This window comes from Haliotis rufescens, unplaced genomic scaffold (assembly GCF_023055435.1).
Source record: "Haliotis rufescens isolate VD_foot unplaced genomic scaffold, xgHalRufe1.0.p SCAF_33, whole genome shotgun sequence".
Lineage (NCBI taxonomy): Eukaryota > Metazoa > Mollusca > Gastropoda > Lepetellida > Haliotidae > Haliotis > Haliotis rufescens.
The window spans coordinates 3,100,326-3,123,131 of record NW_025964035.1 but is presented as its reverse complement, the minus strand read 5'-3'; the positions used below and the strand labels follow the sequence as shown (position 1 = coordinate 3,123,131).

At 42.6% G+C, this 22,806-nt stretch overlaps 1 protein-coding gene across 2 annotated transcripts in view; it reads right to left on the bottom strand.

Annotated features, from left to right (window-relative positions):
* Window positions 1-9,875: 9,875 nt before the first annotated feature.
* LOC124117201 (phosphatidylethanolamine N-methyltransferase-like) overlaps window positions 9,876-22,806 on the bottom strand; it is a 28,044-nt gene continuing 15,113 nt past the window's right edge. Inside the window, exons 4-7 of one of the 2 annotated variants that reach the window (XM_046478964.2) lie at window positions 20,554-20,699; window positions 19,230-19,341; window positions 15,969-16,043; window positions 9,876-13,326 (exon numbers count right to left, since the gene is read on the bottom strand). In XM_046478964.2, coding sequence (XP_046334920.1) covers window positions 13,281-13,326; window positions 15,969-16,043; window positions 19,230-19,341; window positions 20,554-20,699 — 379 coding nt within the window. In that variant the 3' untranslated portion in view covers window positions 9,876-13,280. Of the gene's footprint in view, window positions 13,327-15,968; window positions 16,044-16,194; window positions 18,093-19,219; window positions 19,342-20,553; window positions 20,700-22,806 lie in introns of those variants that run through there. The other variant, XM_048380795.1, reaches the window with a different exon arrangement.

The following is a 22,806-nucleotide window of genomic DNA, read 5'->3' as shown; positions in this document are numbered from 1 at the left end:
CCAGGTGAGTTGATTGAAATGTTTTCATGTCCGTGTCTTTTGGAATTGTATCAATGGCGACTTTATTTTGTCATGTACATTATTGTCGAAATCCTCTACCCGTGGCTCCTCCGTGGGTTGCAGTTGCCGGGCATAGGCCACAACTGTTTCCAAAACCTTTAACTAGAATCCATGGCGAGTCTTTCCTCATCAAGTAGCAGCATACACGCAGCAGCATACACGCAGCAGCATACACGCAGCAGTTAATGTAATGCAAAGGACAATTCGCAAAGAGAGTCAATGAAATGTCATTTGATTTGTCAAGTTGATTATGTGGAAATGATTGCTTTAATTGTTTAATTGGCCGCTGTTTCTCAGTCGTACCCGTGAAGATCCGGGGTAGAATAGGTCTTAGTAAGAGGAGACGATGCTTGTCGTAAGAGGCGACTATCGGGATCGGATGGTCAGGCTCGCTGACTTGGTTGATGCATGTCATCGTGTCACAATTGCGTGGATCGATGCTGGTAATATCAATCACTGGGTTGTCTGGTCTAGACTCGATTATTTACAGACCGCCGTCATATAGCTGAAATATTGCTGAGTACGGCGTTAAACAATAAAAAAACAATCGAAAAACCACAGGTGTGACTATAGAAAGACAAAAAAAACAAGGGATCATCAGAAGGATCATTGACTGAAGTGGGGTCGAAATCGGGGGAAAACTCAAAACTTTCAGGCCACCATCAGGAATTTCATTTTGTGAGCCCATGTGTGGCCATCAGTGACAACTGCATCAGATAATTTAGGGATAATAATGCAAACGTTCATTTGCAATTCTGGGTTTACTGCTGTTGGAACTAAAGGTTCGTGCAAAGGCGCGTGACAAGTTGGCAGATAGCTCACCTGGTTTGTTCTGTAAATTATGCAAACATTGGCATGGCTTTGTTCCAATGCTGCTAAAACAAAATGCCATTTATTCGTTGTATTTCTGGCCACCATGTTGCTTTCGCACACTCAAGAAGTGTGGTTTTCAGTTTATGCGTCCAAGATATTCTTGGATGGGTTTTGTGCACCCCCTGGGGCAAGTCCCAGAAAATTAAGAAATTACATTAAAGAAGTCATTGGCCGATTAAACTGATTTTCGTTATAACAAATAGAGGATATTTTTTAAAAACTGTCTCATCGAGTTGCATAGAAAGAATTGATATCTTCTCGAGACGAAGGCAAGGTGGTGAGGTGAAATGGGGTTGAACGTCGCGTCCAAGATTATTGCACTAATATAGCGACGTGCATGCAAGTGTGTGTGTGTGTGTGTGTGTGTGTGTGTGTGTGTCTGCTTGTACTAGTCCGGATTGATGCCGATTTATAATGCCAGCCCGGATCGATGCTCATGATATTAATCACTAGATTGTCTGGTCGAGATTCGATTATTTACAGACCGCCGTCATAGCTGGAATGTTGCTGAGTGCGGCGTTAAACAACAAACAAACAATCAAACCTTGACATACCATGCCGCAGTTTTAACATGAATACCCCAACAAGTATCATCTTTTATGACGCGGGCGGGTTTCGAATCCCGGACCTTCCGCTCTCCGGGCGGACGCTCTACCACGGAGGCGGTCTCGAAGTCAAGATAACTTCCGTCAAATAACGATTATGCGCAGGAATACCCGTAACAGCCGCCATTGTCAATTATGCGCAGGAATACCCGTAACAGCCGCCCTTGTCAAACAACAGTTTTACGATCATGCCGAAAATGTCTGGACACAATCACTCAGGCCCGGCAAAACCAAATGTTCAAGAGCAAAAGTGTTTAAACAAACCAAGAGGTCTCTTCTAGCCCGAGTGTGGCAGTGCCGCTAGTGCGATCCTTACCTTGAGCCACGACCCGTGGCCTTGAAACAAGAGTGATGCTGTTAGTTTATCACCACTCGGCAGAGACAAGAGTGAGTGAGTATGGTTTGACGCCGCTTTTAGCAATATTCCAGCAGTATCACGGCGGGGGACACCAGAAATGGGCCTCACACTTTGTACCCATGTTGGGAATCGAACCCGGGTCTTCGGTGTGACGAGCGATCGCGTTAACCACAAGGCTACCCGACCGCCCCGGCAGAGACAAGAGATTTATCTAAATTATTATCATAAGTAAGAATGATCTTTTGATGCCACATTCCATGCATTGTAATTTTTCAACATTATAACCAAATAGATGAAACTTTAACTCAGCGTATCCTTGTGTTTCTACAGACTGATCAACAATCAAGATGTTGTCTACCGTCTCACTGATCGTCGCCCTTGGTGCAGCTGTGTCTGCCACAGAGGTAGGTTCCCTGGTACCGGTGAAGGTACCGGTCAGATGCTTGTCGTAAGAAGCGACTAACGGGATCGGGTGGTCAGGCTCGCTGACTTGGTTGATGCATGTCATCGAATTCCAGTTGCGTGGATCGATGCTGATGATATCAATCACTGGGTTGTCTGGTCCAGACTCGATTATTTACAGACCGCCGTCATATAGCTGGAAAATTGCTGAGTGCGGCGTTAAACAACAAACAAACCAAACAAACAAACCCCCTTGGATTTTCCCTCTCCCCAGGGCATGCTCTGTCTACCAAAACCTCGTGAGCGTGTTTTCTCCAATACATAAATGAGGTAAATTTGATGTAGCATTTATTGATTTCTCTAAAGCATTCGACTCCATTCAGCATCTATGGAAGCTATTGTACAAACATGGTTTGAGTGCTAAAATGGGTAAATGTTACAACCCATGAACAGTAATGTTAAGGCTTGTGTTCGTTCAAACAACAGAGTATCTTGTACATTTGGTTGCTTCATGGATGTGAGGCAAGGGTGTATGCTTTGTCCCTTTTTGTTTCAGTTTTTTTATAAACGAATTGGTCACTGAAATGGAACAAAATTGTCGTTTTGGTGTTCAGTTACATCCGGAATTTATTCATATTTTCTACTTCCTTTTGCGGAAGACCTCATTGTGTTTGGCAATAATGTCGACAACTTAAAAATGAAGTTGAATATCTTGCATGATTACTGTTGTAAATGGGAAATGTCAGTCAATCTACCTAAAACAAAAACAGTTTTTTCAGAAATGGGGGAGGTTTATCACGTTATGAAAAATGGTATTATGATGGAAATGCGGTTGAAGTAGTTACTTGATACAGTTAACTTGGCTTGTATTTTAGCAATAGATTACAGATGTTCACCCAGCAGTGATTGGGTATTCGGAAGGATGAGATGGCAATGTGGTTGTTAACCTTATCGCGCTTAACATGAAACTTGGGTTGTATACTCCCCAGGGAGCTGAGAATGATTCTTGAGTGCATATTGATCCAGTCACCGGGGTAATAATAGCGCTTTGAGCATTCCCCTAAGTGGTGTGGAAATATGCACAATGTAGAAAAATTATGAAATTTAAAAAATAAATAGATGATCATGATGTCAACCCATGCTTGTCGTAAAAGGCGACTATGCTTATCGTAAGAAGCGACTAACGGGATCGGGTGGTCAGGGTGGCTGACATGGTGATGTATGTCATCGTATCCCAATTGCGTGGATCCATGCTCATGATGTCAATCACTGGATTGTGTGGTCCAGATTCGATTATTTACAGACCGCCGTCATATAGCTGGAATACTGCTGAGTGCGGCGTTCAACAACAAACAAAGCGGACAAAGCAAAAAAGTTAGCGGACAGTGGACCACTCTCGGCCTGAACATAGACAAATTGTTTAAGTGTTACCCGGTATAAATACAACAATAAACATGTAACATGATCACATATACGTTACACAAGCAACTCCATCCTGAGTTGAGAGATTTTGTTGAAATATAAGTCATTATAACCAACTTTGTACACGTCTATAAAGATCGTTAATGTAAGAATAACACATATTGTGGCATTATAGACCTATCACGGATTTTGACCATTTTTTTGGACGGTACTTGATTTTTCGTAATAAGATCTGAGGAGGTTTTACTTCTTCTTAGCAAAATCGGGTACCGTATTTCCTCTATTAGACGCCGGGTCTCTAATAGATGCCGGGTCTCTAATAGACGCCGGCCTCTTATTAGACGCCGGGACTCTAATAGACGCCGGGACTCTAATAGACGCCGGGTCGATCAATTGATACAGTTTATGATCCCTTTTTGGGACCTAAATTACATAATGAGGACTCCCTTTCTCTTCCGGTAACTCCACACACAATATTTCCATTATGTGACGATTCGGGACATTCGTGGTCATAGTGAAATGGGGGTATCAATAGAAGCCGGGCCTCCAATAGACGCCGGGCCTCTTATTGACGCCGGGTCAAAGGCTTGTCCGAAATAGATAGAAGCCCGGGCGTCTAATAGAGGAAATACGGTATGTTGTTTTTCTTTTTCCTGGTAGCAGACGCAGTGTAGACTTAGTGTTTCCTACGTCTAATGGTCTGAAATAGAACACAAGCGTTTTCATTGTGGATGACGGGAATACAAGCCACAACCTCCTCGTAGTATCCAGGCACTCTAGTGAGTGCGTGAGTGAGTATGGTTTTACGCCGCTTTTTGACGAGCGAACGCTTTAACCACAAGGCTACCCGACCGCGCCTCCAGGCACTCTAAACATCAGACCACAAACCTGACTGAAGATAGGTGGTCTCTTAGAGGGTACCATGTTGAGCGTACGTGGCCAGATATTTTACGAGCGTTTCTTTAGACTGTCGAAAGGCATTTTTATAAATAACATGAAACAAATATTAATAAATGTTTCCACGGTTGATAAGTCGGATAACACACTCCCTCTAGGTTTTGGCTGATATGCCGTTCTTAGACGTTTGTTATATGATGGCGGTCTGTAAATAATCATGTCTGGACAAGACAATCCAGTGATTGACATCATGAGCATCGATCCACGCAATTGGGATACAATGACATGCATCAACCAAGTCAACAAGCCTGACCATCCTATCCGGATAGTTGTCTCCTACGACAAGCACAATCGGCTTTTACGGCAAGCATGGGTTGCTGAAGATCTATTCCACCCCGGATCTTCACATTTGACCTGAACACAACCACAATGCTATCCTGTATGTTGTTTTCCGCCATTTGACCTGAACACAACCACAATGCTATTCTGTATGTTGTTCTCGGACGTTTGACCTGAACAAAACCACAATGCTATCCTGTATGTCTTTCTTGGACGTTTGACCTGAACACAACCACAATGCTATCGTGTATGTCTTTCTCAGATGCTTGACCTGAACACAACCACAATGCTATCCTGTATGCTGTTCTCGGAGGTTGGACCTGAACACAACCACAATGCTATCCTGTATGCCATTCTCGGATGTTTGACCTGGACACAACCACAATGCCATCCTGTATGTCGTTCTCGGACGCTTCACCTGAACACAACCACAATATGCTGAATGCTGCTCTCGGATGTTTGACCTGTTTTATCCTGTCCAGCTATCTTATTTGCGTATTTATCTCATTGGGGTATGCTGAGGTAAAGCAATAATCACTCACTCTCATTGGAGTATGACATGTTTTTTATGTCATATGCTTATATCATGGATAAGTGCTTGAATTAAATGACACAATATAATTATTGGCAAGGTCCCATTGTTACCATACATCCTACTTAAAGGGGAAGTGTACACGCAAAAATCACTTTCTTTCTTTTTCTAAACGAAACGCAATTTTAGAATTAATTAGTATCTGTGTTTGAAAATATACACTAATTTTTTTTCACAGTGAAAGTAGGAAGCTCACAATAGTGTTAAAATGATATGCCGTTATGAGGCCTTCGTTTTACGAGCGAAATAGGCCTGAGTTATCCCCCTTAGATTATGACGTAATTGGTGCCAATTCAACTGGGTCCCTGTCTATTCTCAACGCAAAAGATATCAAGGACCAGTTTGCGGTAAAACAACATGGTCTACGACACACTCCGGCGCAGTAGTGACTCAGCATAACACAATTCTGGCTGGCATCTGAGACGCTAGAATCACAAAACTGTACCTACACCACGTGAAGCGGCTCTAACAAAGCATGATGACGTCATAATGTTTATCAATTGGCACCAATGACGTCATATTGCAAGGGGCATAAGCCATGGTGTTTTTGTTATGGAAATAGAACACTTGGTAAATGTGAAAAATATAAATCGTTTTAATGCAAAAAATATGTTAATTAAATATGATGTTTTTATATTTTTGTCTATGACACTTCTATGTTAACACTTTTAATGTGGAAAAAGTACAAGAAAAATTGGTTCATTTCCGTGTGAACTTGCCCTTTAATAGTCAGCTTTTACAACATGCAAGAGGGTGTGGGATGTGGAGATATTTATTGGTATTCTAGGGCATTAAGGACATTAAATTTCAAAGGGACAAAATTCAAAACGGTGTTGAGATAATACCTACAATAATAAATATAAAGACACTAAATTTGTACTATATATCTGAAAGAAAGGGATGAAAGTCAACACAGAATGAAACAGGAAAGAAATGTATGAAAATAATTTATTTCAAAACAACCACAATGCACTCCATCAAATCTTTTGTTCTTACTCATTAAAAGTGACGCAGGGATGTGATTCTTCCACTGACATACAGTCAGTGCAGCATCAGGTCAGAGTGATACATTCCACTATGTGAAACACAGGGAGGGTCATAGAGTTTGTGCGTAAATGTTGGAATGTGAACAATCAGCATCTTGCCCTGAGTGCCTTTTGATATTAAATATATCAACACTCATCAATAAAAGATTCACTTTATATCAGTTATTGCAGAGCTACGGGTGTATTTAATATCTCATGAAACACATTGCCAAGTTACAGGAAGTCATATAGCAGTAATTGCAGATACAGTCGGTCCTATACAAGTTACAGCATTCCTAGAGTCAGAAATGCTTCATCTTTTGAACAAGTACATTCAGTTATATTTCAGTTATTGCATGGTTACAGTCAGAAAAGTCTAAGCTATAGCATTTTTATATTCAGCAATGTCTCCGATGTTATTTGAGTGCAGTCACTATACATCAGTTATCCCATTCTTACATTCAGCAATGTCTCCGATGTTATTTGAGTGCAGTCACTATACATCAGTTATCCCATTCTTACATTCAGCAATGACTCCAATGTTATTTGAGTGCTGTCACTATACATCAGTTATCCCATTCTTACATTCAGCAATGTCTCCGATGTTATTTGAGTGCTGTCACTATACATCAGTTATCCCATTCTTACATTCAGCAATGTCTCCAATGTTATTTGAGTGCAGTCACTATACATTAGTTATCCCATTCTTACATTCAGCAATGTCTCCGATGTTATTTGAGTGCTGTCACTATACATCAGTTATCCCATTCTTACATTCAGCAATGTTTCCGATGTTATTTGAGTGCAGTCACTATACATCAGTTATCCCATTCTTACATTCAGCAATGTCTCCAATGTTATTTGAGTGCTGTGACTATACATCAGTTATCCCATTCTTACATTCAGCAATGTCTCCAATGTTATTTGAGTGCTGTCACTATACATCGGTTATCCCATTCTTACATTCAGCAATGTCTCCGATGTTATTTGAGTGCTGTCACTATACATCGGTTATCCCATTCTTACATTCAGCAATGTCTCCAATGTTATTTGAGTGCTGTCACTATACATCAGTTATCCCATTCTTACATTCAGCAATGTCTCTGATGTTATTTGAGTGCTGTCACTATACATCAGTTATCCCATTCTTACATTCAGCAATGTTTCTGATGTTATTTGAGTGCTGTCACTATACATCAGTTATCCCATTCTTACATTCAGCAATGTCTCCAATGTTATTTGAGTGCTGTCACTATACATCAGTTATCCCATTCTTACATTCAGCAATGTCTCCGATGTTATTTGAGTGCTGTCACTATACATCAGTTATCCCATTCTTACATTCAGCAATGTCTCCGATGTTATTTGAGTGCAGTCACTATACATCAGTTATCCCATTCTTACATTCAGCAATGTCTCCTATGTTATTTGAGTGAAGTCACTATACATCAGTTATCCCATTCTTACATTCAGCAATGTCTCCGATGTTATTTGAGTGCAGTCACTATACATCGGTTATCCCATTCTTAAAAGAACTCTAGCTCAAAGCTGACATTGATAGTAAGGTGATTTGAACTAAAATGGCCTTCGTACTCCTATTATGCATTTCTAATGACTAACATCATCATGAAGAGCCCAAAATATCAATGATGAGTTTCTAAATGTAAAATTTTCTCAATTTGCTGTGTGGTCAAAGGGAGATAATCAAACTCAACTAACAATGACATACATGTAGCCTCCCTTTAAACACGCATTAAAAAGAAATATAATAAAATAGTCAAATTTGTTTCAACACCATGAACCACAAGATGCCAATTAATAAAAAAACAATCTTAAATCCCTGTTTCAATCATCATACTTCATGATTCTGTTCAAAAGTTCACAGAAGGTTAAAACGTTACGTAATTCATTACATTTTGAGACACTGGACTTGAACATTCCCAGAAAAATGTATTTAAAATATAATTTGTTTAAAAGCTGTTCAAAAGTTCACAGAAGGTTAAAACCTTACCTAATTCATTACATTTTGAGACACTGGACTTGAACATTCCCAGAAAAATGTATTTAAAATATAATTTGTTTAAAAGCTGTTCAAAAGTTCACAGAAGGTTAAAACCTTACCTAATTCATTACATTTTGAGACACTTGACTTGAACATTTCCAGAGAAATATATTTTGCCAATTGGACAACTTGTTCCCAGTCCATCACCACAAATTATTGAGTTTATATTTCTATCTGGTATCAATTGGCCATTTCAGTCCATGTGTGTTGAAAAGCAGTAGAACCTCACATCCAAGATCAGAAAAGATTGACAAGTTTACTACAAAACAGAAAAATGAACCAAGTCATAGCCCTTGCTTATAACATCCTTGATAATACAGGGTAGCCCAGTGGTTAAAGTGTTCGCTCGTTACACTGAAGGCCCGGGTTTGAGTCGATTTCTGGTGTCCCTCGCTGTGATATTGCTGGAATATTTCTCAAGGCGACGTAAAACCATCCTCACTCCTTGATTAAACAGTGTAATATATCTCAGTTCTATTATGATAAATACCAGTACCCTTGAGGCCAATTCGAATGTTAAAAATACCCATCCAATAACTGTGAGTGAGTGAGTTGAATTAAACCCTGCTTCTAACAGTATTCCATTTATATCACTGTGTGTCAGCTTGAAGTGGGAGGAAATCCCGAAGTGATGCAGGTCTCACACCTTTACCACTTTGATGAAACGCATGAGCACAGGTATGGTGCTGACAAACCCTTAAACAGGGCAAACCAGGATTCAAACACACAATCACAGGTTTCCAGTGTGCCCAAGGGACGCAACTCTACACAGCAAAGTGCGGCGCCTTAGACAACGGGGCCACCAAGGTCACTCCATCCAATAATAATGGAGGTGCATGAATTTAAACAGCTATTCACAATACATGGAACGACGAAGGCTAAATGCCCTGCTGGCTTGTTCAATCCATCTTCCGGAGGCAAGGGAGTTAACTGACTATAAAAGTCCACCCTTGCCGAACTAGGCTGGACTAACGAGTCTATGCATAGTCCAATCAAAATTGTGCAACGACATCAAAATCCGGTTTGTAAACTCTCATGTAGATTGCAGGATTAGAAAAGCATTTGCACCACCAACTTGTCAATAGATATTTTAAAAATCTTTTCATGTTTTTAAACAAGGTGCTCATGTAATTTGATGCACTTGGCGAGGTAAAACTCGTTTTATCACAATATAGATATTGATTATCGATCAGATCGTCTTGACTGAGTGCTACCATTTTGTTTGAAGCAAACGCATGTGATACGAGAGGTGGAATCTGATTGGTCCATAGGAGAGGCATAGATGGGACATAACTCGTAATAGCCACTGGTGGTGCTACGATCCAGCCCAGTAATTCCAGCCTAGTTCGGCAAGGGTGGAAAGTGTGAACTCTTTTGCCTTGGGAAGAATCTAGCAGAGTGAGATTTACCTTGTCGTGAATTTCATAGCAGATTTCATCATACAGATAATGATTAATCACTTACTACACTTCCAAGAAAAGATTCACAAGCTTACAATAAAACGGAAAATAAAAGTCATAGTCTTGTAGACTATAGCATTACAGTAAGGGCTGTATGGAAGGGAAAATAACATGGTTCAAGGTCTGTGAGACAGTCTATCTTTGATTATGCAGTATATTAATGGTATATCTCAAGTCTATGCTGATAAATACCAATGACCAAATTACTACCATATCTGAGTTTTGAGCCTGATTCCAATTGCAAGATGCTAAAAATAACATACCTTATAATATAAATACTACTAATAATGATAATAATAATAATTGAAATTTGTAATTTATTCAGAAGAGCTCATAGATCCTCATGAATAGAGAATCCCCCCTGAGTGTCTTTTGATATCAAATATATCAACATGAGTTGATAAAAGTGAAAAAAGAGGCTTGCCGACGAGTTTTTCCACTTTTATAGAGTGTTGATATATTAGTTATCAAAAGACACGAGGGTGAGATCTTATTTATCATCCAACATCATTCTTCCAACTTTTTCAGTTTGTTAACAGTAATAAGTGTAATACAGTGTCTTAGTGTAAAAAGTACTGCTAACAGCTTCAGTAGCAGGGCCATTAGTGATGTCATTTGATTGTGATGTCATGGTAACCAATGATGTCACAATGGTCTGCAAAGCATTGTGATGCAATTTCATTGCAGCAATATCTACAATGTAGATCTCGCTTGATCTCATCCAAGGTGATTTTTCCTGTGGGGGGCAGTTTTGGAAGTTAAAAATATATGTAAAATGTATATACGTAAAGCACAGTCAAAGAAGAAGATTTATAAGCAGTGGAGTGTGGAGAGATGGGTACTCATTGTACAAGCAAGGACATAATACTAGGGTCAGGCCCAACAATTGAATTGCAATTTATTGCGATACTGGCATCTGTTTTAATATACCCTATTTGACGTAATACGCGCCCAGGGCACTCTCAAAATTAGAAATAGGGGGCTCTTATTAGAATATTATTTTGGTGAAAAAAACAGAGTTGAAAGATAAATTTTGTGGTTATGCTGACAGCCTGAAATGTTGATGTACGACAGATATGTTTCCAGAATTTAATTGCCAATAATAAAGGGTGCGTATAACACACGAGTGCGTATTATATGCCAATAGGGGAAGGAAGGGGTGGTAATTGGGATTGTTCACTCGCCAATATATCAGCAAATCTCGCCGTGGGTGCTTATTAGAGAGGGGCGCTTATTACGTCAAATACGGTACTTATTGTGACATAGTAGGAGCTAAAGTGTTGACAGTGATTGACACTGATTGTACATGAATTACTATTCCAGTTTACTCTGTCTGCTATGCCATCATGTTATAGAGGTCAACCATGCCGAGGTTGTTACAAGCATGGGGATCGTGTCAGGGAACATTAAGTGATGACCCCCTAAGCGATATTTGAAATAAGAATTCGACTGGGACAGACGTTTTCTTTCTCTTGTACATGTATATACACCTACAGCAAGTCCAGTGGATACTGTTTGTGTGTCTATTATTGATACAATCCTTTATCTTTCAGGGATGAAGTTAAGACCACAGCGTCTTTTTTAAACAAAGTGATGAAGCCAAATTCCCAACATCTTAGTATAGTCAATAGTATGCTTAACAACAGTTTCAATAGTCGCAATTAATTGTCAAATTCCCAACATCTTAGTATAGTCAATAGTATGCTTAACAACAGTTTCAATAGTCGCAATTAATTGTCAAATTCCCAACATCTTAGTATAGTCAATAGTATGCTTAACAACAGTTTCAATAGTCGCAATTAATTGTCAAATTCCCAACATCTTAGTATAGTCAATAGTATGCTTAACAACAGTTTCAATAGTCGCAATTAATTGTCAAATTCCCAACATCTTAGTATAGTCAATAGTATGCTTAACAACAGTTTCAATAGTCGCAATAACTGCCAAATTCCCAACGTCTTAGTGCAGTCAATAGTATGCTTAACAACAGTTTCAATAGTCGCAATAACTGCCAAATTCCCAACGTCTTAGTGCAGTCAATAGTATGCTTAACAACAGTTTCAATAGTCGCAATAACTGCCAAATTCCCAACGTCTAAGTGTAGTCAATAGTATGCTTAACAACAGTTTCAATAGTTGCAATAACTGCCAAATTTCCAACGTCTTAGTGCAGTCAATAGTATGCTTAACAACAGTTTCAATAGTCGCAATAACTGCCAAATTCCCAACGTCTTAGTGTAGTCAATAGTATGCTTAACAACAGTTTCAATAGTCGCAATAACTGCCAAATTCCCAACGTCTTAGTGTAGTCAATAGTATGCTTAACAACAGTTTCAATAGTCGCAATAACTGCCAAATTCCCAACGTCTTAGTGTAGTCAATAGTATGCTTAACAACAGTTTCAATAGTCGCAATTAATTGTCAAATTCCCAACATCTTAGTATAGTCAATAGTATGCTTAACAACAGTTACAATAGTCGCAATTAATTGTCAAATTCCCAACATCTTAGTATAGTCAATAGTATGCTTAACAACAGTTACAATAGTCGCAATTAATTGTCAAATTCCCAACATCTTAGTATAATCAATAGTATGCTTAACAACAGTTTCAATAGTCGCAATTAACTGTCAAATTCCCAACATCTTTGTATAGTCAATAGTATGCTTAACAACAGTTTCAATAGTCGCAATAAATTGCCAAATTCCCAACATCTTAGTATAGTCAATAGTATGCTTAACAACAGTTTCAATAGCCACAATTAATTAAAAATAAATCATGGATTATGCGAGACTTTTTACAGTCGCATTTCAAACCTGTGTGTTGATTCGCAAGGATAAAGACAACAGATTAGAGTTACTTCCCTTCAGTTTGAATAGCGACAGGGAGAAAAATGTCCAACTTTGACAATTGTCATAAATACTATATTTCTATACATTGATTAATATAATTATCAAGCCTTAAAGTTGGATGAATACTATCACAATACTGAATATACCCCAACAGGCAGTCCTAAATGATATATATATATATATATATATATACATATATGTCATGGAATGGGGACAGCACCACGGATTTGAGTTCTACTCTGGACGTACTATACCATCATGGTGTAAAAATAGTGTAAAACCAACGCGCTGCACTTGGAACATTCCTCCTGCAGATGACAAGCCTGTAGGCCTGGATTATGACTGTTTCTTCCTGTTCTTGTAAATTTCTTCCGTGAAGGGTCTGAAAAAATGGCAAAAGGAAACATCACCCATAGGATCTTAAAACACTTTTCCTGATTAGTTTCAATCTCATTAAAATCAGACCTTAGTTCTCGCTACCGCTAAACAAAGATCTGAAGACATCCCATAAGGGGTCACGTCAGAAGGACCTTTCATCCGACTAACCACAGTGTAGCTTACCAGATTATGAAAATGACAGTCGGAATGTGATTTCTAATCATGCAACCTCGAAGACTTTACACACGACATATTCCGAACGATAGTTACGGATTAAACGACTGAATCCATACAAAGTAGACCATCTATTAGCCATTCCAGAATGTTCTTTTGTTCAGGTTTCCAATTTATAACTGATAATTTGTCAAAATATGTTTCGAAGCGTAGTCGCCAATTTGAAATTAGTGCCGTAAAGCAAGAGAAAGCTCCCTTCTGATTGGTCATTCCATTGGTCTGTCAAAGTTCGTGCAAGGTCGGTCTGACGTGACCCATACTGGGATGTCCTCAGATCTTTGTTTCACGGTAGCGAGAACTAAGATCTGATTTTAATGAGATTGGATTAGTTTTGAACAGAAGGAAACAGTTGTTCATGGTTTGTCTTGGGAGTGCTTGCCCGAACACACCCGTTGCTATACAACTTGCACATGTTTTTGTAAATCTCGTGCTTTTCATGCTCTGTATCTGACAGACAACGTTGAACAGCTTCTCATTATACATGTAGTTGACATCTTTAACAAGTGAGTGAGTAACAATATTCCAGCAATCTCACGAGGGGGGACACCAAAAATGGGCTTCACACATTGTACCCATGTTGGGAATCGAACCCAGGTCTTCGGCTTGACAAGCGAACGCTTTAACCACTAAGCTACCCGGCAGCCCCTGTGGGACAAAGACATCCATAGGACTTCAGTCAGGATATTGCTTTTGATAATATTATAAAGAACTTCCATTATTGGGGAGTTAATACCATTTTATGATAGAAAGTCTATTATTCACACTGTCAGTGGATATATAGAAAAAGTGTCATTGTGGGGATTTATTCATTGGTGTAAAAGAAGGTTTTGTGTTTCTATTTTTTTGTCTTATCAAATTTATCTTTTTGACATTATTTTTTTTACTTGTTTTTTTTTTAATGGGGAATAAGAACTGCCTCATTCCCAAGTATTACACACTATATTTGCGCATATTCCCTTTTAAGCCTTACTTCGAACTAAGAGGTGAGGTGAAATGGGGTTTAACGTTGCATCCAGATTATTGCACTTATATAGCGTGTGTGTGTGTGTGTGTGTGTCTGCTTGTACTAGTCCGGACTAATGCTGATTTATAGTGCCAGCACACTGAGATTCCATGCCACAGTTTAGCATGAATACCCCACTCAGACATAGTATACTGACTCCAAGCCAACCAGTCCTTGTTTTAGCCCTCATAATGCTGAGTGGCAGACAGGGTAACAACAAGTACCATCTTTCAATGTCTTTTGGTATGACGCGGCCAGGGATTGAATCCCAGACCTTCTGCTCTCCGGGTGGACGCTCTACCACTAGACCACGGAGGCGGTTCGAACATAAGAGAGAATATTGCCAAGGCACTGTAACCAAGATACACATATAGAGTAATACTGTATTCGACATAAAATGCGCCCCACTCTAAAAAGCACCCACGGCGATATTTGCTAATATATTGGCTAGTGAACAATCCCAATTAGCATCCCTTTCAATCGAATATGTTGAATACGGTATATTCCTGAAACAATTAGTCCCATCACTTAATAGGGGTGGTGGGGTAGCCTAGTGGTTAAAGTGTTTGCTCGACACGACGAAGACCCGTGTTCGATTCTCCACATGGGTACAATGTGTGAAGCTCATTTCTGGTGTCCCTCAATGTAATATTGCTGACAACCATACTCACTTAGATACCACTATACACCAAGAGCACTGTATTTCCCCCACAATTAGTGCCAATAATAACTAACACAGTGGTTTATCGAGGATTCAAAACCCTTGACCCTTGCCAGGCATATTCGGAAATAGTATGGGTGAGTGAGTGAGTTTGGTTTTACGCTGCTTTTAGCAATATTCCAGCAATATCACGGCGGGGAACACCAGAAATGGGCTTCACACATTGTACCCATGTCGGGAATCGAACCCGGGTCTTCGGCATGACGAGCGAACGCTTTAACCACTAGGCTACCCGACCGCGTGTTTACACAACACAGCATGTCCAGCAAAGTATTTTTGTTTGTTCTCAAACCTGAAGCAAAATAACAAATCACAAAATCAGGTGGGGCCTTTAAATTCTAGGCCTTTTCAAGCCAGTATGAACCTTGCCAAAGCTTTCATGACCCCGGCTCCTTCATTCAGATGTTTGTTTTTTTGTTTGTTTAACACCGCACTCAACAATATTCCAGCTATAAGATGGCGGTCTGTAAATAATTGAGTCTGACCACACAATTCAGGGATTGACATCATGAGCATGGATCAACGCAATTGGGATACGATGACATACATCAACCAAGTCGGCGAGCCTGACCACCCGATCCCGTTAGTCGCCTTTTACAAGCATAGTCGCCTTTTACAGCAAGCATGGGTTGCCGAAGACCTATTCTAACTTGGATCTTCACGGATTTCAACCAGATGACATACTTACTCCTCGAATGAAATTGCTACATAGTAGGCCAGTCCTACCCCTGCAGTCAGAAACAATCCTGCACTGCTAGCTCGACTGAAACACAAGCATAACAACAGTCACTCTTCACAAATAATAACAACAGAGCATGGGTTAAAAATCCTCTTGTCATCTTTTTATGCAATGCCCAGGTAGTTGATTGTGTTCTGACACCCAACACCCACACTTACATGACTGCCATGCCCAGGCAGTTGATTCTGTTCTGACACCCACACTTACATGACTGCCATGCCCAGGTAGTTGACTGTGTTCTGACACCCACACTTACATGAGAGCCTTGCCCAGGTAGTTGATTGTGTTCTGACACCCGACACCCACACTTACATGAGAGCCATGCCCAGGTAGTTGACTGTGTTCTGACACCCGACACCCACACTTACATGAGAGCCATGCCCAGGTAGTTGATTGTGTTCTGACACCCGACACCCACACTTACATGAGAGCCATGCCAAGGTAGTTGACTGTGTTCTGACACCCGACACCCACACTTACATGAGGGCCATGCCCAGGTAGTTGATTGTGTTCTGACAACCGACACCCACACTTACATGAGGGCCATGCCCAGGTGGTTGATTGTGTTCTGACACCCGACACCCACACTTACATGAGAGCCATGCTCAGGTAGTTGATTGTGTTCTGAAACCCGACACCCACACTTACATGAGAGCCATGCCCAGGTAGTTGATTGTGTTCTGACACCCGACACCCACACTTACATGAGAGCCTTGCCCAGGTAGTTGATTGTGTTCTGACACCCGACACCCATACTTACATGACTGCCATGCCCAGGTAGTTGACTGTGTTCTGACACCCGACACCCACACTTACATGAGAGCCATGCCCAGGTAGTTGACTGTGTTCTGACACCCGACACCCACACTTACATGAGAGCCATGCCCAGGTAGTTGACTGTGTTCTGACACCCGACACCCACACTTACATGAGAGCCATGACCAGGTAGTTGACTGTGTTCTGACACGCGACACCCACACTTACATGACTGCCATGCCCAGGTAGTTGACTGTGTTCTGACGCCCGACACCCACACTTACATGACTGCCATGCCCAGGTAGTTGACTGTGTTCTGACACGCGACACCCACACTTACATGACTGCCATGCCCAGGTAGTTGACTGTGTTCTGACGCCCGACACCCACAATTACATGACTGCCATGCCCAGGTAGTTGACTGTGTTCTGACACCCGACACCCACACTTACATGACTGCCATACCCAGGTAGTTGACTGTGTTCTGACGCCCGACACCCACACTTACATGAGGGCCATGCCCAGGTAGTTGACTGTGTTCTGACGCCCGACACCCACACTTACATGACTGCCATGCCCAGGTAGTTGACTGTGTTCTGACACGCGACACCCACACTTACATGACTGCCATGCCCAGGTAGTTGACTGTGTTCTGACGCCCGACACCCACAATTACATGACTGCCATGCCCAGGTAGTTGACTGTGTTCTGACACCCGACACCCACACTTACATGACTGCCATACCCAGGTAGTTGACTGTGTTCTGACGCCCGACACCCACACTTACATGACTGCCATGCCCAGGTAGTTGACTGTGTTCTGACGCCAGACACCCACACTTACATGACTGCCATGCTCAGGTAGTTGATTGTGTTCTGACACCCACACTTACATGACTGCCATGCCCAGGTAGTTGATTGTGTTCTGACACCCACACTTACATGACTGCCATACCCAGGTAGTTGACTGTGTTCTGACACCCGATACCCACACTTACATGAGAGCCATGCCCAGGTAGTTGATTGTGTTCTGACACCCGACACCCACACTTACAATTGAGCCATGCCAAGGTAGTTGACTGTGTTCTGACACCCGACACCCACACTTACATGAGAGCCATGCCCAGGTAGTTGACTGTGTTTTGACACCAGACACCCTAAATTACATGAGAGCCATGCCCAGGTAGTTGACTGTGTTCTGACACCCGACACCCGCACTTACATGAAGGCCATGCCCAGGTAGTTGATTGTGTTCTGACACCAGACACTCACACTTACATGAAGGCCATGCCCAGGTAGTTGACTGTGTTCTGACACCTGACACCCACACTTACATGACTGCCATACCCAGGTAGTTGACTGTGTTCTGACACCCGACACCCACACTTACATGAGAGCCATGTCCAGGTAGTTGATTGTGTTCTGAAACCCGATACCCACACTTACATGACTGCCATACCCAGGTAGTTGACTGTGTTCTGACACCCACACTTACATGAGGGCCATGCCCAGGTAGTTGACTGTGTTCTGACACCCGACACCCACACTTACATGAGGGCCATACCCAGGTAGTTGACTGTGTTCTGACACCCACACTTACATGAGGGCCATGCCCAGGTAGTTGACTGTGTTCTGACGCCCGACACCCACACTTACATGACTGCCATGCCCAGGTAGTTGACTGTGTTCTGACGCCAGACACCCACACTTACATGACTGCCATGCTCAGGTAGTTGATTGTGTTCTGACACCCAAACTTACATGACTGCCATGCCCAGGTAGTTGATTGTGTTCTGACACCCACACTTACATGACTGCCATGCCCAGGTAGTTGACTGTGTTCTGACGCCAGACACCCACACTTACATGACTGCCATGCCCAGGTAGTTGACTGTGTTCTGACGCCCGACACCCACACTTACATGAGGGCCATGCCCAGGTAGTTGACTGTGTTCTGACACCCACACTTACATGATTGCCATGCCCAGGTAGTTGATTGTGTTCTGACACCCACACTTACATGACTGCCATGCCCAGGTAGTTGATTGTGTTCTGACACCCACACTTACATGACTGCCATGCCCAGGTAGTTGACTGTGTTCTGACACGCGACACCCACACTTACATGAGGGCCATGCCCAGGTAGTTGACTGTGTTCTGACACCCGATACCCACACTTACATGAGGGCCATGCCCAGGTAGTTGACTGTGTTCTGACGCCCGATACCCACACTTACATGAGGGCCATGCCCAGGTAGTTGACTGTGTTCTGACACCCGACACCCACACTTACATGAGAGCCATGCCCAGGTAGTTGATTGTGTTCTGACACCCGACACCCACACTTACATGAGAGCCATGCCCAGGTAGTTGACTGTGTTCTGACACCCGACACCCACACTTACATGAGAGCCATGCCCAGGTAGTTGATTGTGTTCTGACACCCACACTTACATGAGGGCCATGCCCAGGTAGTTGACTGTGCTTCCGACATACATGGGATTGCTGACCAGGTTGAAAGGGAAGCCTGTTACTTTTTCATCCATGAGGATCCCAAAATAATCACCTGAAACAACACGCCATCAAACATAGGAAAAAAAAAATAGGACTGGCTCGCTTTACAATATTATGACGTCCTTTGGTCTCTGTTAAGATTACGTTACACCTTGTCTTAAATCATTAGTCAGAGGTGAGGCGAGGTGAAATTGGGTTTAACGTTGCGTCCAAGATTATTGCACTTATATAGCGATGTGCATGCACGTGTGTGTGTGGCTGCTTGTACTAGACCGGACTAATGCCGATTTATAGTGCTAGCCCACTGAGATACCATGCCGCAGTTTAACATGAATACCCCACTCAGACACAGTATACTGACTCCAAGCCGACCAGTCCTTGTTTTAATCCCTTCTTGCCGAGCGCCAGACAGGGTAACAACAAGTACTATCTTTTAACGTCTTTTGGTATGATGCGACCGGGGATCGAACCCTGGACCTTCCACTCTCCGGGCAGACGCTCTACCACTAGACCACGGAGGCGGTCCATTAGTCAGCAATGACAACAATGATGACTGAGTATAAAACGTGTCTTTACAAATCCTCAGTCACAGCCAGCCCCTCAGCCAAACAGGCATTACCATGACAACATTAAAACAAATGAACATCACAACACAATCAAGAAGAACGTATATACCTACTGTAACTTTTATTTGTCTTGTTTGTTATTTAACGACACACTCAGCAATTTTCCAGCTATATTATTGCGGTCTATAAATAATCAAGTCTGGACCAAATAATCCAGTGATTGCAACATGAGCATCCATCCACGTAATTGGGATACAATGACATGCATCAACCAAGTCAGCGAGCCTGACCACCCGATCCCGTTAGTCACCTTTTACAACAAACATAGCAATAACAAGGGCAAAAGTGAGAGTGGCTCACTGATACCCCCGACCCGCCTAGTGTGTCAGTAGTTTCAAATTAAATATTGGATAGGGTTAGTGTTTGAAAAATTCATAAAAAAATGGAAAATTAATCAAAACAATTTTTTTCTTTTGACTGCACCCCTCCATATGACACAGATTATATGTACTAAGTTTGAGATGAATCCACTGAATAGTTTAAGAGAAATCGCGTAGACAAAGTTTTCGGATGGATGGACGGAACTTTGGTATAACTATATACCCCCGTCCTAAAAGCATAAAAAGTAACAGACAAAGGGACAGCCCCTTTTCCACCTTGTGGTGGGGGATAATACTGGATATACCATGTGTACTCACCCAAGTAGGTTCCAAAGAATCCCAGAGCTAAGAAACTACTGACAACCAACAGCACACCCAGGTAGATGAAAAGGTATCCCAGCCACAGGATCCAGTTCTCATGGAGCAGAATACAGCGGGGCTGACTGTCCATTGCCATCTTGAACCTGAGGGCAACAACCATACTTGTCAACTAACTGACAGACACAGGATCCAGTTCTCATAGAGCAGAATACAGCGGGGCTGACTGTCCATTGCTATCTTGAACCTGAGGACAACAACCATACTTGTCAACTAACTGACAGACACAGGACCCAGGTCTCATGGAGCAGAATGCAGCGGGGCTGGCTGTCCATTGCTATCTTGAACCTGAGGACAACCTCACTGGTCAACTAACTGACAGACACAGGACCCAGTTCTCATGGAGCAGAATGCAGCGGGGTTGGCTGTCCATTGCTATCTTGAACCTGAGGACAACAACCTCACTGGTCAACTAACTGACAGACACAGGACCCAGTTCTCATGGAGCAGAATGCAGCTGGGTTGTCTGGCCATTGCTATCTTGAACCTGAGGACAACCTCACTGGTCAACTAACTGCAAGACAGGACCCAGTTCTCATGGAGCAGAATGCAGCGGGGCTGACTGTCCATTGCTATCTTGAACCTGAGGACAACAACCTCACTGGTCAACTAACTGACAGACACAGGACCCAGTTCTCATGGAGCAGAATGCAGCGGGGCTGACTGTCCATTGCTATCTTGAACCTGAGGACAACAACCTCACTGGTCAACTAACTGACAGACACAGGACCCAGTTCTCATGGAGCAGAATGCAGCGGGGTTGGCTGTCCATTGCTATCTTGAACCTGAGGACAACAACCTCACTGGTCAACTAACTGACAGACACAGGACCCAGTTCTCATGGAGCAGAATGCAGCGGGGCTGACTGTCCATTGCCATCTTGAACCTGAGGACAACAACCTCACTGGTCAACTAACTGACAGACACAGGACCCAGTTCTCATGGAGCAGAATGCAGCGGGGCTGACTGTCCATTGCTATCTTGAACCTGAGGACAACAACCTCACTGGTCAACTAACTGACAGACACAGGACCCAGTTCTCATGGAGCAGAATGCAGCGGGGTTGGCTGTCCATTGCTATCTTGAACCTGAGGACAACAACCTCACTGGTCAACTAACTGACAGACACAGGACCCAGTTCTCATGGAGCAGAATGCAGCGGGGCTGACTGTCCATTGCTATCTTGAACCTGAGGACAACAACCTCACTGGTCAACTAACTGACAGACACAGGACCCAGTTCTCATGGAGCAGAATGCAGCGGGGCTGACTGTCCATTGCTATCTTGAACCTGAGGACAACAACCTCACTGGTCAACTAACTGACAGACACAGGACCCAGTTCTCATGGAGCAGAATGCAGCGGGGCTGACTGTCCATTGCTATCTTGAACCTGAGGACAACAACCTCACTGGTCAACTAACTGACAGACACAGGACCCAGTTCTCATGGAGCAGAATGCAGCGGGGCTGACTGTCCATTGCTATCTTGAACCTGAGGACAACAACCTCACTGGTCAACTAACTGACAGACACAGGACCCAGTTCTCATGGAGCAGAATGCAGCGGGGCTGACTGTCCATTGCTATCTTGAACCTGAGGACAACAACCTCACTGGTCAACTAACTGACAGACACAGGACCCAGTTCTCATGGAGCAGAATGCAGCGGGGCTGACTGTCCATTGCTATCTTGAACCTGAGGACAACAACCTCACTGGTCAACTAACTGACAGACACAGGACCCAGTTCTCATGGAGCAGAATGCAGCGGGGCTGACTGTCCATTGCTATCTTGAACCTGAGGACAACAACCTCACTGGTCAACTAACTGACAGACACAGGACCCAGGTCTCATGGAGCAGAATGCAGCGGGGCTGGCTGTCCATTGCTATCTTGAACCTGAGGACAACAACCTCACTGGTCAACTAACTGACAGACACAGGACCCAGTTCTCATGGAGCAGAATGCAGCGGGGCTGACTGTCCATTGCTATCTTGAACCTGAGGACAACAACCTCACTGGTCAACTAACTGACAGACACAGGACCCAGTTCTCATGGAGCAGAATGCAGCGGGGCTGACTGTCCATTGCTATCTTGAACCTGAGGACAACAACCTCACTGGTCAACTAACTGACAGACACAGGACCCAGTTCTCATGGAGCAGAATGCAGCGGGGCTGACTGTCCATTGCTATC